Below are 13,285 nucleotides of genomic sequence, written 5' to 3' on the forward strand. Positions count from 1 at the left end.
TGCCACTTGTCCCCTTCTGGCTTAACAACTAGAGCACGTATGTATTAAGACTCTTCTGAAACCTGAGATGTCATTTTTATATTATTTACCACAGTAACAAATTACTTTAGAAGATATGAAAATTAGATTTTTTTAGAGGATAAAGGTTTCTTCGCAGCACATAGCAATAATTTCCAAAATCTGGTAGTCTATAAGGCTTATTAATTAGAAATGGGAGGGGCGCCTGGGTGGCGCAGTCGGTTAAGCGTCCGACTTCAGCCAGGTCACGATCTCGCGGTCCGTGAGTTCGAGCCCCGCGTCAGGCTCTGGGCTGATGGCTCCGAGCCTGGAGCCCGTTTCCGATTCTGTGTCTCCCTCTCTCTCTGCCCCTCCCCTGTTCATGCTCTGTCTCTCTCTGTCCCAAAAATAAATAAACGTTGAAAAAAAAAATTAAAAAAAAAAAAAAGAAAGAAATAGGATTTGCAAGGATGCCTTTATGAGTCAGAATATGATCTATTTTTCTGCACCTGTAAGGTGAGAAGAAATATTTTCTCCTTTTCATCTTGGTGAGAAATTTTTTGTTTGCCAGCAAGTATAAAAGCCCTTGGTTTTCAAGACCAAATGCTGAAATTCACAGATTAGGAGGAGAAAGTTATACTCCTTATACAGGTTCTTATTTGGACAGTCCCTTGTTTTATCTCCCTTTCTCAGTTCTATCTGCTGCGATACCTCTGGCTTCCTAGTTTACACCTTCAGGGTTCTCAGGGCAAATTCATTACCCCCTTCTCTGAGCATGTAGGATTGATCTCTTCAGGGTAACAGTAAAATCAAGTTTTCTGTTTCTTACTGTCAACATTGTTATGGGATGATTCACAAAAGAGTAAGTAGTGGAAGTCTGTAAGTGAAGAGTTTATTTAATTTTCTTTTTTAAATACATTTTATTTTATTTTTTAATAAACTCTACCCCCAGCATGGGGCTTGAACTCATGACCCTGAGATCAAGAGTTGCATGCTCTACTGATTGAGCCAGCCAGGTGCCCCAAGAGTTCATTTTAGGGGCACCTGGGTGGCTCAGTTGGTTGAGCGTCTGACTGTGGCTCGGATTATGATCTCGGGGTTGTTGGGTTTGAGCTCTGCATTGGGCTCAGCTGATAGGTCAGAGCCTGGAGCCTGCTTTGGATTCTGTGTCTCCTTCTCTCCCTGCCCCTCTCCTGCTCATGTTCTGTCTCTCAAAAATAAATAAACGTTAAAAATTTTTTTTAAATTTTGTTGCTGTTGGGTGAATTCTGTTAAGGAAGGAAAAGTTTTCATTTTTCTTTTTTCATTAGAGGAGAGGTAGGGACAGATGTGATAAGATCTGAGTTTGGTGCATACATCTTATCAAGGACAGTAGCCCAGTTGATAGGTTCAGGAATAATGATGAAAATGGGATTACTTTTAGGTTATTACCAAGCTCTTAGGAGAAGGAGGATGTTAAGACTGGTATCTACTTTGTGTTTGGCACTTTGCTAAGCATCTGCTATTCATCAGCTCTGATGTGGTGGGATTGGTTTTAAAGCCAGGCTGGCCTGACACCAGAGCCCTTGCACTTAATTGCTATACTGTATTTATTGCTTCTATCAATGGTATTTAATTTGATCCAAATTGGATTTTAACACCAGAAAGGAAGCATATTATTTTGGTTTTTATTTAAATTAAATCCATGGAATTGCTTTATATGTTGTCATGCTCATGTTTCCATTCACTAAAACCTACTTGCACAGAGACTACAAATGCTGCTTATTTTTAGCTAATGGCTTAAATACTTTTTATCTCCAGTGAGAATGATAAGTTATTACCTTTTAGGAGTGAGTATCTAGGTGTTTCCTCTTTTTTGTACTTTATCTAACAAATTAGGAATTAGAATAACTGCCATCTTTTGCCTTGTTGCTTCTGAGAGAGCAAGAAGGGTCATCCTACTGGAGTCATCTAAAAAAATTGGCCAGGGATGCCTAGCTGGCTCAGTTGGTAGAGTGTTCAACTCTTGATCTCAGAGTAGTGAGTACTAGCCCCACATTGTGGACAGAATTTACTTTAAAAAAACACAGAAGTGTATATATAGAAAAAATTCAGCCAGGATTCTCCTTGCCACATTTGCATAAACCTGCCTGATACAGTCCAGAAATATGGCCTCAATATGTGCCAGTAGTGTTTCCATCAGTATGTAAAGGATACTGGCTTCATTAAGTTGGGTCAAGTGAACTTCCTTGAGTGCGTCATCCAAGGTACCCATCTTACTGCAGATGTTCAGGATACCTACCCTAGTGCTAGCTAGCTCTTTGTACATAAATTAAAAATACTTGATTTAAAAAAAGAACTATTCATATTACTGTTTTTTCCACTTTTTTTTCTTTTTTCTTTTTTTTTTTTTTAAGTTTATTTTGACAGAGAGAGGGCATGCATGCGTACAGGGGAAAGGCAGAGAGGAGAGAGAATCCTAAGCAGGCTCTGCACTATCAGTGCAGAGCCTGACCCGGGGCTTGATCTCAAGAACTGTGAGATCATGACCTGAGCCAAGATCAAAAGTTCGGATGCTTAACTGACTGTGCCACCCAGGTGTCCCATCACTTGTTTTCTGATATGTCCCAGAGTCCTCACGTTTGCTCATATACTAGGACTGTTGCTCTTAATCTTCTAGGTTTTTGGTTTTTGTCTTTCCGTAGATTCATATGAAGTCTTGGTAGTTTTCAAGTTAGAATTCTCTAAAGAAGATTGAATACATGATAGTGAGCATATGAAATAGTTCACTCCTAAGAAATTGCTGATGGGGGAACCTGGGTGGCTCAGTCCGTTAAGCGTCTGACTCTTGGTTTCGGTTCACATCATGATCTCAAGGTTGGTGAATTCCAGGCCTGCATTGGGCTCCATACTGATGGTGCAGAGCCTGTTTGGGATTCTCTCTCTCCCCCTCTTTACTCCTCCCCTGCTTGTGCTTTCTCTCTCTCTCAAATAAACTTAAAAAAAATTAAATTGCTGATGAAAAATTTTGTTTATATTAAATATGGTATTCTTACTGCCTTCTAATTTAAAATTGAATTACTTCTTTTTATATAAAATTTAGTATGATTAATGTAACAGTCTTATTAGAAACCTAAGTCTCTGAATAAAAGTATTGGTCCTGTAAATTTAGATAAGCCGTGGGGATGCTTAGGTGATAGTATATCATGCTTTTTGAGGCAGTGTACTCCTAAGGTCCCTAGACTTCTTTCCAGGTTATATTTTTGTGCCAGGGCAAACTAGTTAATAGTCCATATTTTGTGGAAACAGTGGTTTGGAGGTCATACAGTGAGTGTAGTTTCGTTATAACAGTGAAGCATTGCTCTAACCTCTAAGGAAGAGCCGGAGGGCTTACATTCCATTGCTTTCCCACCATTATTTTCTTTGCTTCTAAATCAGGTTTAGTGGCAAGGCTTTATTCTGCTCTGAGCTGATCTGCTCAGCCCTATGAAGTTCATTTGCCTCCAATTCAGCCTGCACCACAAAGGCACTGCCTTTCCAGTGCTTTCAAAGGCACCATAGAATTTCTTGTGCTCCATTGGCCCTTTGTCATGCTGGCCTCTCTCCTTAGCTGTCTTTCTCAATTAAGAGTTGCTGGCTTTCATTGCTACTCAATTCTTACTTTTTTTCTTCCTCTGACCAGATTTATTAAACATATCAAAATTCTGTGTACAAAGTGACTTGGACCTCCTGCTTTAAAACATGATCCTTCTTACTAATATCTTGATAAGTCAGTCCACTGAGTGTCAAAAAGCAGCTTAAAATTCTAAAATTAATAGAAAAGTGCCTAATGCACACCAAATAAATGGTCTAACTACTGGAACTTGAATAGTTCTACAAGATCATTAACGTAGGTAGAATCGAGCCTCTATGACAGTCTGCTGGAAGACTGACGTGAGATGTCAAGAGGCCATTTTGTGACTGCCACTGTGATCCTGTCCTGTTTTTGGCTCATAATGTTCCCATTATCTGATTCTAGACGCACCACAGGAGTATCAGTGGGGTCTGAGGTTAGCTCGCTACTTGTTGGGCTAAAATAGATAGCACGCCAGCATGCTCATCTGACAGCGTCCCATGGCAGCCCAGATTAAGTCCTTGTGAACCTGTGCACAGGACTCCCAACAGTGGATGGATTCTTCACTGTTTCCTTGAAGTGCTGCTCCAGGGTCACTTCTATCCCATCCATGGTCCACCTGGCCCAGGGTCCTGTAGCATTTTGCGTTCTCCTCTGGCCCAGGCCTGGAGCATGTCTCCTCTTATTTTACTACATGACAAGTTACAGTGACCAACCCCCAATTTTTTACTTTCCTTGAAAGCCTTCAGCTGCCTTCTGCCTCTGAACAGATGATCTCCTCCTTAATCCTTGTAATCTCTAAATATATCTGTATTTTCAGTCTTTACTCCATGGCTCTTAAAAGAAGAGATAGTGCTTTTTCCTTTCCAAAGCCAACCTTTTCATTTTACCTCTGGACATAGTTTTTTCCTATTTCTTCTCTGCTTCAGTTTTCCAGTGCATCCTGTACTTTTCTTCCTTCAAGTCTCTGCTGTGGCCTCCCATCCCAAGTTGTCTCCCCCAAGTCTTAGCTCTGTAAATCCCAATTTTTCAAAATACAGGCAAATGAAATACCCCAAAGTGAAGTTTCCTAGCTCCCATAGGAATCCTTACTTACTTATCCGCATCACATTGCATTGCATTTTGTATCTCAGTTGTTACTCAGCACTAACTGTAAGATGGAGCATGTCCTTCTCCACTAGATTGAATATTCCTTAAAAGCATTTCCTCTCTTTATATCTTGCCATACTCTTTCTTTTTTAATCTTCTCAGGCCTACCAGAATATGCATCAGATGAGTGGCTCTCGCTGCATTTAACCATACCAAATTTGTTCTCAGCCATATAAATATGCTGTCGTGAAATTCTAGTCGACTATTTTTACAACGAAAGATCAGAAATGCTAGTTTTAAAGAAAGGACAGAATGTGGATTTTAACATACAAAAACATTTCACGATTAATTTCATGATTTATTCTGTCCGAATTTTACCCTAAAAAATTGTCTTTATTCCAGTCAGTTTGCAAATTAATGTGTCAAATTGTGTATAGCTGAGTAATTTTATTGAGGATTGACAGGTATACTATGTTATGCCAACAGTAACTTTGGAGCTTCTAAAATTATGATTCTCTAAGAGTGGCATTGTCATAGAAACAGCAGAGCAGTCCTTTTTAAAAACTTTATTAGCCAGAACATAAACTGACACTGTAATTATTTCTGAAATGGTGTACTGAACAGACTTGTGAAACTAGTAATTTATTGGGCTTTTAATGATACCTGGGCCAGAAACCGAGGGGGTGGTGTATATTGCCTTGTACTATATGTTTCAGAAGTGGTTTCATTCCTGTACTGTTCAACTTCTTAATATTCTTACTGAAATTTAATGTTCTTAAACTGTTATTTATTTTTTAAGGACACAAAGGTTGCTTTAAATATTTCTTTGGAGGAGGGGATACCACACTTATATTCAATGAAGAGAAACATTTTTACAGTCTAGAGGGTGGTCTGTCTTTCTCTTTTCTTTTCTTTCTTTCTTTCTTTCTTTCTTTCTTTCTTTCTTTCTTTTTTTCTTTTCTTTTCTTTCCTTCTTTTTCTGTCATACCATGAATTCATAGGGAATGGGTTCCAGCAGTTCAGGCTCTTTTCCATTAGTTCTTACAAACTTTTCTGTGTGCAGCAGGTTGGTGCTTCATTTGGACCCATGTATCTTTCTCTTGGCTTCCTTTTTTCCTCTGATCATTTTATTTCACAGGCTTCAGGAAGCTGAATGCTTAATATGCTCAATATGTACACTAGTTGTCTTGGCAAGAATCTTGCCCCTGTTTGTTTACAACATTGTTAACAGCATGCTGGATGACACTGGAGACTCTTCCAGTTTTGCCATGGTAACGTTTGTGGGACATTCCTTTTTGAACAGTGCCATTCCCTTGATGTCTGCAGTGTCATTATCATCTCTTGTACATGTGCATGTATGTGGCTAAAGGACCATCTCTGTTTTCTAAAAGGCCTACAGAACATAGCAGGTGCCCCTCTTGCCCTTTGTGTTGGTCATTTTGGCAGATTACTGGAAGATGGTGGTATGGGCCAAAAGGTGGTGTTGATGACGTAAGACCCATTCCCTGGTGAGTTTGAGAGGAAACAGTGATAAAATAGTTGGAATAAGGAAGAAGCATGGGAAAACTCTTTTTTTTTTTTTTTTTTTAATGTTGATTTTTGAGAGAGAGAGTGAGCAGGAGAGGGGCAGAGAGAGAGGGGGAGACACAGAATCTGAAGCAGGCTCCAGGCTCTAAATTGCCAGCACAGAGTCCTGATGCAGGGCTCGAACTCATGAACCGTGAGATCATGACCTGAGCCGAAGTCTGTCGCTTAACCGACTGAACCACCTAGGTGCCCCAGCATGGGAAGATTCTTAATCAGAAATATCTTCTCTGTGGATTCTTAACATTTACCTGAGAGTAGCCTAAGGATACAAGAGTCTTGGGAAAACAAAAGAAAAAGAAAGATGAAGGGTGGGTCAGCCAAGTATCAGGTTTCTTTTATCCTTTCCTTACCCTCTTAACACTGCTTTCCCTGCTTTATCATGAGAACTCAGAGATTTCTTGTGATTGTTAAAACCGAGGCTTTATCAAACTGTTGGTGCATAAGAAGCTCGTAGAAATTTCACAGCTGAGTCCCACCCCCAGGAATATTGTACTATCCACCTCTAAGTAACTTCCATGCTGGTGATCTTAGACCAGCCTTGGAGATGCTCAGTTAGAGCCAGAGGCTTAGGTAGGAAGGCCCATGTTTGTTTCATTGGATTATGGGACTTGACTGTTCAAATTCTGGTTTGTCTTTTAAATTTAGAGTACAACCATAGAAATCTTTTCTGGAGTAGTAAGTACTTACAGCCCCAGTGACTAGTACACAGTATAATACCGGCTTGGTAGCAGATTTTTCCCCCCACTAATTTGACATTTGCCAATTTGCCATAGCACGTATATCTGCTGCCAGCTGCCTAGATATTATCTTGGCATTCTATAGAGTTTCAGTTATTTTTCTGTTAATTTTCATCTTTTAAAAAGTGAACTTTTATTCAAGTTTAAACCAGTGGTTCTCAACCTGGGGCACTTTCCCCACAAGGGAACATGTGGCAGTGCCTGGAGACATTTTGGGTTGTCACTGGAGAGTGTAGTGGGTAGAACTCAGAGATGCTATTAAAGAGCTCAGAAGAGCCCTCTCACAACAAGGAATTGTCTAGCTTAAATGTCAGTATTGTTGAGGTTCAGAAATCTTGCTTTAAATATATGTGGTCATCATGTGATTACTGTGGGGGCAGCATAATTTTCCCCTCATATAATATGCTGGATGAGCATTTTGGTGATAGAGGAATTATAAATGCTGATGGAGAGTTAAGTAAATACTTAAGAAATTTAGAAAGCTGATTTGTTTCCTTTCTCTGTCCTTATGTAATTTGAGGGTTAATTTACTGCTCATATAGTTTACAAATATAAGGAAAATGGTTGCTCATTGATAGCCTTCTGCACCTAGGACCATCTGTTATGCCCATGGCTATTTTCCTTACCTTTTTTTGTAGGCTCCACATCGAATGTGGGGCTTGAATTCACCACCCTGATATCAAGAGTTGCATGTTCTACCGACTGAGCCAGGCAGGTGCCCCTTCTCTACCTTTGATTACTCAAATTTACCTTTTGGCTATACTGAAATATGTGTTGTTGCAATAACCTCTACAACATAGTTTTCAAACTGCACGTTGTGACCCAGTGGTAGCTTATGAAATTAGTGCATTGGGTGAAAACTAGTATTTTTGACAAATTAAATATAAGAGAAAAATGAGTCCATTACATATAGTAGGAGTAAGTATTATTTGTGAAACCTGTTTTATGTATTTATTTTTAATAGTTTATTTATTTTTGAGAGAGACAGAGACAGTGTGAGCGGGAGAGGGGCAGAGAGAGAGAATCCCAACAGGCTCCCTGCCATCAGTACAGAGCCTGATGTGGAGCTCTAACTTATGAAACTGTGAGATCATGACCTGAGCCAAGAGCCAACCAAGAGTTGGACACTTAACCAACTGAGCCACCCAGGCATGCCTGTTTATTTATTTGTTTATTTTAATGTTTATTTATTTTTGAGAGAGAGAGGGAAGAGACAGCGCACTAGCAGAGGAGCAGAGACAGGGAGACAAAGAATCTGAAGCAGGGTCCAGGCTCTGAGCTGTCAGCACAGAGCCCAGTGTGGGTCTCCAACTCTCAAACCATGAGATCATGACCTAAGCCCAAGTCAGACACTTAACTGACTGAGCCACCCAGGCATCCCAGACCTATTTTAATTATATATTGTAGGTAAGAAAATTTCTTTTTTCCTACTACCCTCTAGGTTCTCTGGCAGAGACCCTATAAATTAGACTGACAAAAGACAGATTAACAAGAGAAAAACACACTGAAATTTATGCTTATACGCAGGAGCACTCAGATGAGTGACTCGGGGTTGATTAGAACTTGGGCATATATAGCATCTTAGCAAAAAGGAACAATGAATTTTCAAAGAGACTAGACAGAGGAGAAGAATTTTGAGTTCCTAAGGCGAAGTGATGGGAAACTAATGATAGATAAAGGCTAGTAAGTAAAATTTGGTGTGTGGATTCCTCGGTTCCGTTTCCAGGCTGATAAGGATCTAAAGTTGTGGTTAACTTTTGTCCTTTCTGGTAAAGAGAGAAGAGAGGACATCTGTAAATTATGTCCTGCTTTTAGGCAAATGGGGAGAAGGCAGAGAGCTTTTCTTTCTGCTTCTTAATTGTCATCAGCTCAAAACAGTCCTTAAGGACACTAAAGTAGCATGTTTTGAGGTGGCGTGTTATGCCTCCTACGATATCTATGCATGCATATGCTGGATCATGATGTAAAAACATTTCTTGCTGTGAGTTACAGGGAAGAAAATGGAAAGCCACGGATTACAATAAATTGCAAAAGTAATATGAGCTGCATGTTTTATAGTTCTTAGAACACACCAAGATTTTATTTATTGACTTGGGGAGCAATAAACTTATTTGCTTTTTAATTAGAAATTTGGGGCTTTGTACTGTCAAAAGGTAATTTTAGAATGCATTCTGAAAATTTATAAGACCTTCTGATAGAATAAGTATTGGATTTGGCAACATTCTTGAATTGTAATTCTGTTTTATTGAAGATTATTGTTTACATGTTCACTGATGTGTCAGTAACAACGATATCCCAATAATGAAATTCTTCTGCTTAAAAAATGGCAGTTCGATGAAAGGCAAATGAAATGGGTATGTGTTATATCTTCTGATACTACTACTTAACTAAACATTAATTTGGTTATTAACTAATCAGAAACTGCTTACATTTTCTACTATGGAGCTTTCCATCCTAGGAAGTTTACATTTCAGAATAGATTCAAGCTTCCTGTGTGGAATTTTTGAGTTAATTTAGTTGATTCTTATGTACGTAGTAGACAGATTTTAATTTTAAGCCAAAATATTTAACATTAATTCTAATGTAATTTATTTCAGACTAAATTTAGTGGAAGCTTTTGTAGAAGATGCAGAATTGAGGCAGAGTTTACAAGAGGATTTACTTCGTCGATTTCCAGATCTTAACCGACTTGCCAAGAAATTTCAAAGACAGGCAGCAAACTTACAAGATTGTTACCGACTCTATCAGGGTATAAATCAACTCCCTAATGTTATTCGGGCTCTGGAAAAATATGAAGGTAACAATGATTTTGTTATTGTTTTCCTTCACTCTCAATATACTTAGCAAATGTACTGTCCTTACAAAGTTGGGTCTGGTAACTCACTTCAAGTTTTTCTAATAACAGGTTTGTATTGACCTGTAGCTATGTTGTAGAAGTCCGGAATCATGAGACAACTTACAATTTTTGCTTTTTACAAGTGAATGTCAGAGTAAGTGGATTTATTGGACTAGCAGGGCTCAGTTGCCATAGAAGACTCAAGGGCCCAAAATGACATTGCTTTCAAATCTACAGTTTATTGAAGGAAAGGGGTGCAGTCTAGCAGCAGCACTAACGTAAGGATAATGTATCACAGCCAAAGTTTCACAGCAGGGGTCCAGGGAGGTCAGTTGTAGGCTCCTATTGTCCTTCCTTTTCAAAGGTCCTTGGTGAGGTGCACTTTTCTCTCACATTAGGAACCACCAATGTGTGCAGAACACCTTGGAGCTAGGGAGCTTAAAATGGAGTCTTGCTAGACTTTTTTTTTTTTTTTAAGTTTATTTATTCTGAGAGAGAGAGAGAGAGAGAGAGTACAAATGGGGGAGGGGTGGAGAGAGAGGGAGAATCTCAAGCAGACTCTGCACTGTCAGTGCAGAGCCATATGTGGGGTTCAAACTCATGAAACTGAGATCATGACCTGAGCTGAAACCAAGAGCCAGGTTGCCTCTTGCTGGACTTTTCATATATTTTCCTGATCTTGTGGGCATTTTCCTGTTCTATAACTAGCTTGTATAGCAGAACCTTCCAGTACAAGGAGGCCTCACTGAGACTCTTGCAAATCATCAATCAAAAACACTGCCGACAAGCTGAACAAACAATCTTGAATTTTCTCAGATCTATGATTACAGAACAACAGGATATGTTTGATGCCTTGACCAGGGAACATTGCCATAAAGGAACTTTAAGAAAACCATTCAGGCTAATTCCAGGCTTGCTGGAGTGAACCTTTCCAGCATACTATAAAATCAAGTTAAGACAAAAAGTTTTGATGATCTCTAACAGTTGATGTCACAGTGAAGTTACCAGAATGAAGTGAGCAAAGTTTTACATACTGATATAGTATGGATAAAATCAGTTTGCTCTTACAAGTGTAGTTTTTAACTTTTAAGTGAATCCTAAATTTCTACAACAGTTCAGTGATTATGAAGTTATATGTCTCATACATAAAGCATTTTAAATTTTAGAGTTAAAAATCCCCATCCCTTAGAACTGTTAAACCATTCAGTATTATGAGAAACCTTTTTCTGCAGACAGACTTGAAAAATTCAACTCTATGATGACAAGCTATAAAATAAGCATAGATTTAATTTAAATTTCATGATGACCTTTTCCCTTAAAGTGTAGAAGATACCTAAGGGCTGCTTATTTTAAAGTACCACTGTGGAAGAAGTATTCCCACTCAAGCCAAGGCTCCTCCGCAGACTGATGAGACTTAAATGCCCTTGCATTTTGTTCCACTAACGTGGAATTAAAGGAAATGGGTCTTTATCTTTCCTGTTTCTGCATTCCTTTAGTGTGGCTTAGGCAGCCATTTACCTTCCCTGTGTTTCAGTTTCCTTGTCCATTAAAAGAATATCTTTTATAGTGCTGTGCTTTTCTGATTCCATATCCTCTGGCCCCATTCCAATAGGATCCATTGGAAGCACAAGGGAATTGACCAGTATTAGGGCTATGATGATCAGATTATCATGGGGGTAGGCTCTATAAACAGTTAATTCACTCTTAACCACTTATAGCTATTTTGAACCTTACATCTTTTCCTTCCCATAGTAAAAAAAAAAAATAAAAATAAAAAAAAATCCTTATTCCTGTACTCTTCTTGTACCTACACCTCTTTTTTGCTTTCCATTCCTAGTCAAGATTCTGAAAGCCTACATTTCCATCTTCCATTTGCTCAGCTGCCTTTCAGCCCTGACCACAGCACTGAAATGGCATTTGCTAAGTTACTTACTATTGCTAAATCCAGACAGCACAGTCCAGTCCTTATCACACCAGCTTTAAATGCTGAGTTTGACAATTTTTTTCCTTCTAGTTTTATTGAGCTGTAACTGACATATAACACTTTATAGGCTTAGGTGTGCAACATGATTTGATATACGTACGTATTGGAAAGTAGTTACCACAGTAAGTTTAGTTAATATCTGTCACCTCACATAGTTACAATTCTTTTCTTGCAATGAGAACTTTTAAGATCTAATCTCTTAGCAGCTTTCAAATATACAGTACAGTATTTTTAACTGTAAGTCACCATGATGTACTTACATCTCCAGAACTTAAATCTTACAACTGGAAGTTTGTACCTTTAGACCCCCTTCCCCCTTTTCCCCACCCCAGCTGCTGGCAACCACCATTCTTTTCTTTTCTTTTTTCTTTTCTTTTCTTTTCTTTTCTTTTCTTTTCTTTTCTTTTCTTTTCTTTTCTTTTCTTTTCCCTTTCTTTCTTCTTTCTTTCTTTCTTTCTTTCTTTCTTTCTTTCTTTCTTTCCTTCTTTCATTTTTATTTATTTATTTATTTTTGAAGGAGAGAAAGAGTGTGAACAATGAAGGGGCAGAGAGAGAGGGAGACACAGAATCTGAAGTAGGCTCCAGGCTCTGAGCTGTCAGCACAGAGCCTGACACAGGGCTCAAACCCACGAGCTGTGAGATCATGACCTGAGCCGAAGTTGGACGCTTAACTGATTGAGACACCCAGGCACTCCTCTTTCTTTCTTTCATTTTTAAATGTTTATTTTTGAGAGAGAGCACACACGAGTGGGGGAGGGGCAGAAAGTGGGGGCGGACAGAGGATCTGTCTGATGCAGAACTTGAACTCATGAACCGTGAGATCATAACCTGAGCTGAAGTCGGATGCTTAACTGACCAAGCCACTTAGATGCCCCTCTTTTTTTCTTTTCTAAGTTTATTTTGAGAGAGAGTAGCGGGGGAGGGGCAGAGAGAGAGGGAGAAAGAGAATCCCAAGCAGGTTCTGTGTTGTCAGTGCAGAGCCCAACACAGGGCTTGATCTCACAAACAAGAGATCATGACCTAAGCTGCAACCAAGAGTCAGATGCCCACTATTTTCTGTTTCTGAGTTCAGTTTTAATTAGATTCCACATATAAGTGAGACCATACAGTATTTGACTTTCTCTGTCTGACTTACTTCACTTAGCAAAGTGCCCACCATGTTATCACAAGTGGCAGGATTTCTTTTATTTTTTAAAAAAATTTAAAACATTTTAAAAGTATTTTTATTTACTTTGAGAGAGTGCAAGTGAGCAGGGTAGGGCAGAGAGAGAAGGGGAGAGAGAGAATCCCAAGCAGGCTCTGTCAGCATGGAGCCCAGTATGGGGCTCGAACTCATGAACTGTGAGATCATGACCTGAGCTGAAATCAAGAGTCGGTCGCTTTACCAACTGAGCCACCCAGGCCCCCCAGTATTTCCTTTTTTTTAATGGCTGAGTAATATTCCATTGTATATATACACCACA

The 13,285-nt window shown here is 39.1% G+C and overlaps 1 protein-coding gene and 1 pseudogene across 1 annotated transcript in view; one reads left to right on the forward strand and one right to left on the reverse strand.

Annotated features, from left to right (window-relative positions):
- Nucleotides 1–13,285, forward strand: part of MSH2 (mutS homolog 2) — an 80,084-nt gene that overhangs the window by 22,789 nt on the left and 44,010 nt on the right. The window contains exon 7 of the mRNA XM_015074708.3: nucleotides 9,600–9,799. Within this exon, the coding sequence (XP_014930194.1) occupies nucleotides 9,600–9,799 (200 nt within the window). The remainder of the gene's footprint in view (nucleotides 1–9,599; nucleotides 9,800–13,285) is intronic.
- On the reverse strand, nucleotides 3,861–4,201 carry LOC128311338 (ragulator complex protein LAMTOR5-like; annotated as a pseudogene).

Source organism: Acinonyx jubatus, chromosome A3 (genome assembly GCF_027475565.1).
Source record: "Acinonyx jubatus isolate Ajub_Pintada_27869175 chromosome A3, VMU_Ajub_asm_v1.0, whole genome shotgun sequence".
NCBI classification, from domain to species: Eukaryota; Metazoa; Chordata; class Mammalia; order Carnivora; family Felidae; genus Acinonyx; species Acinonyx jubatus.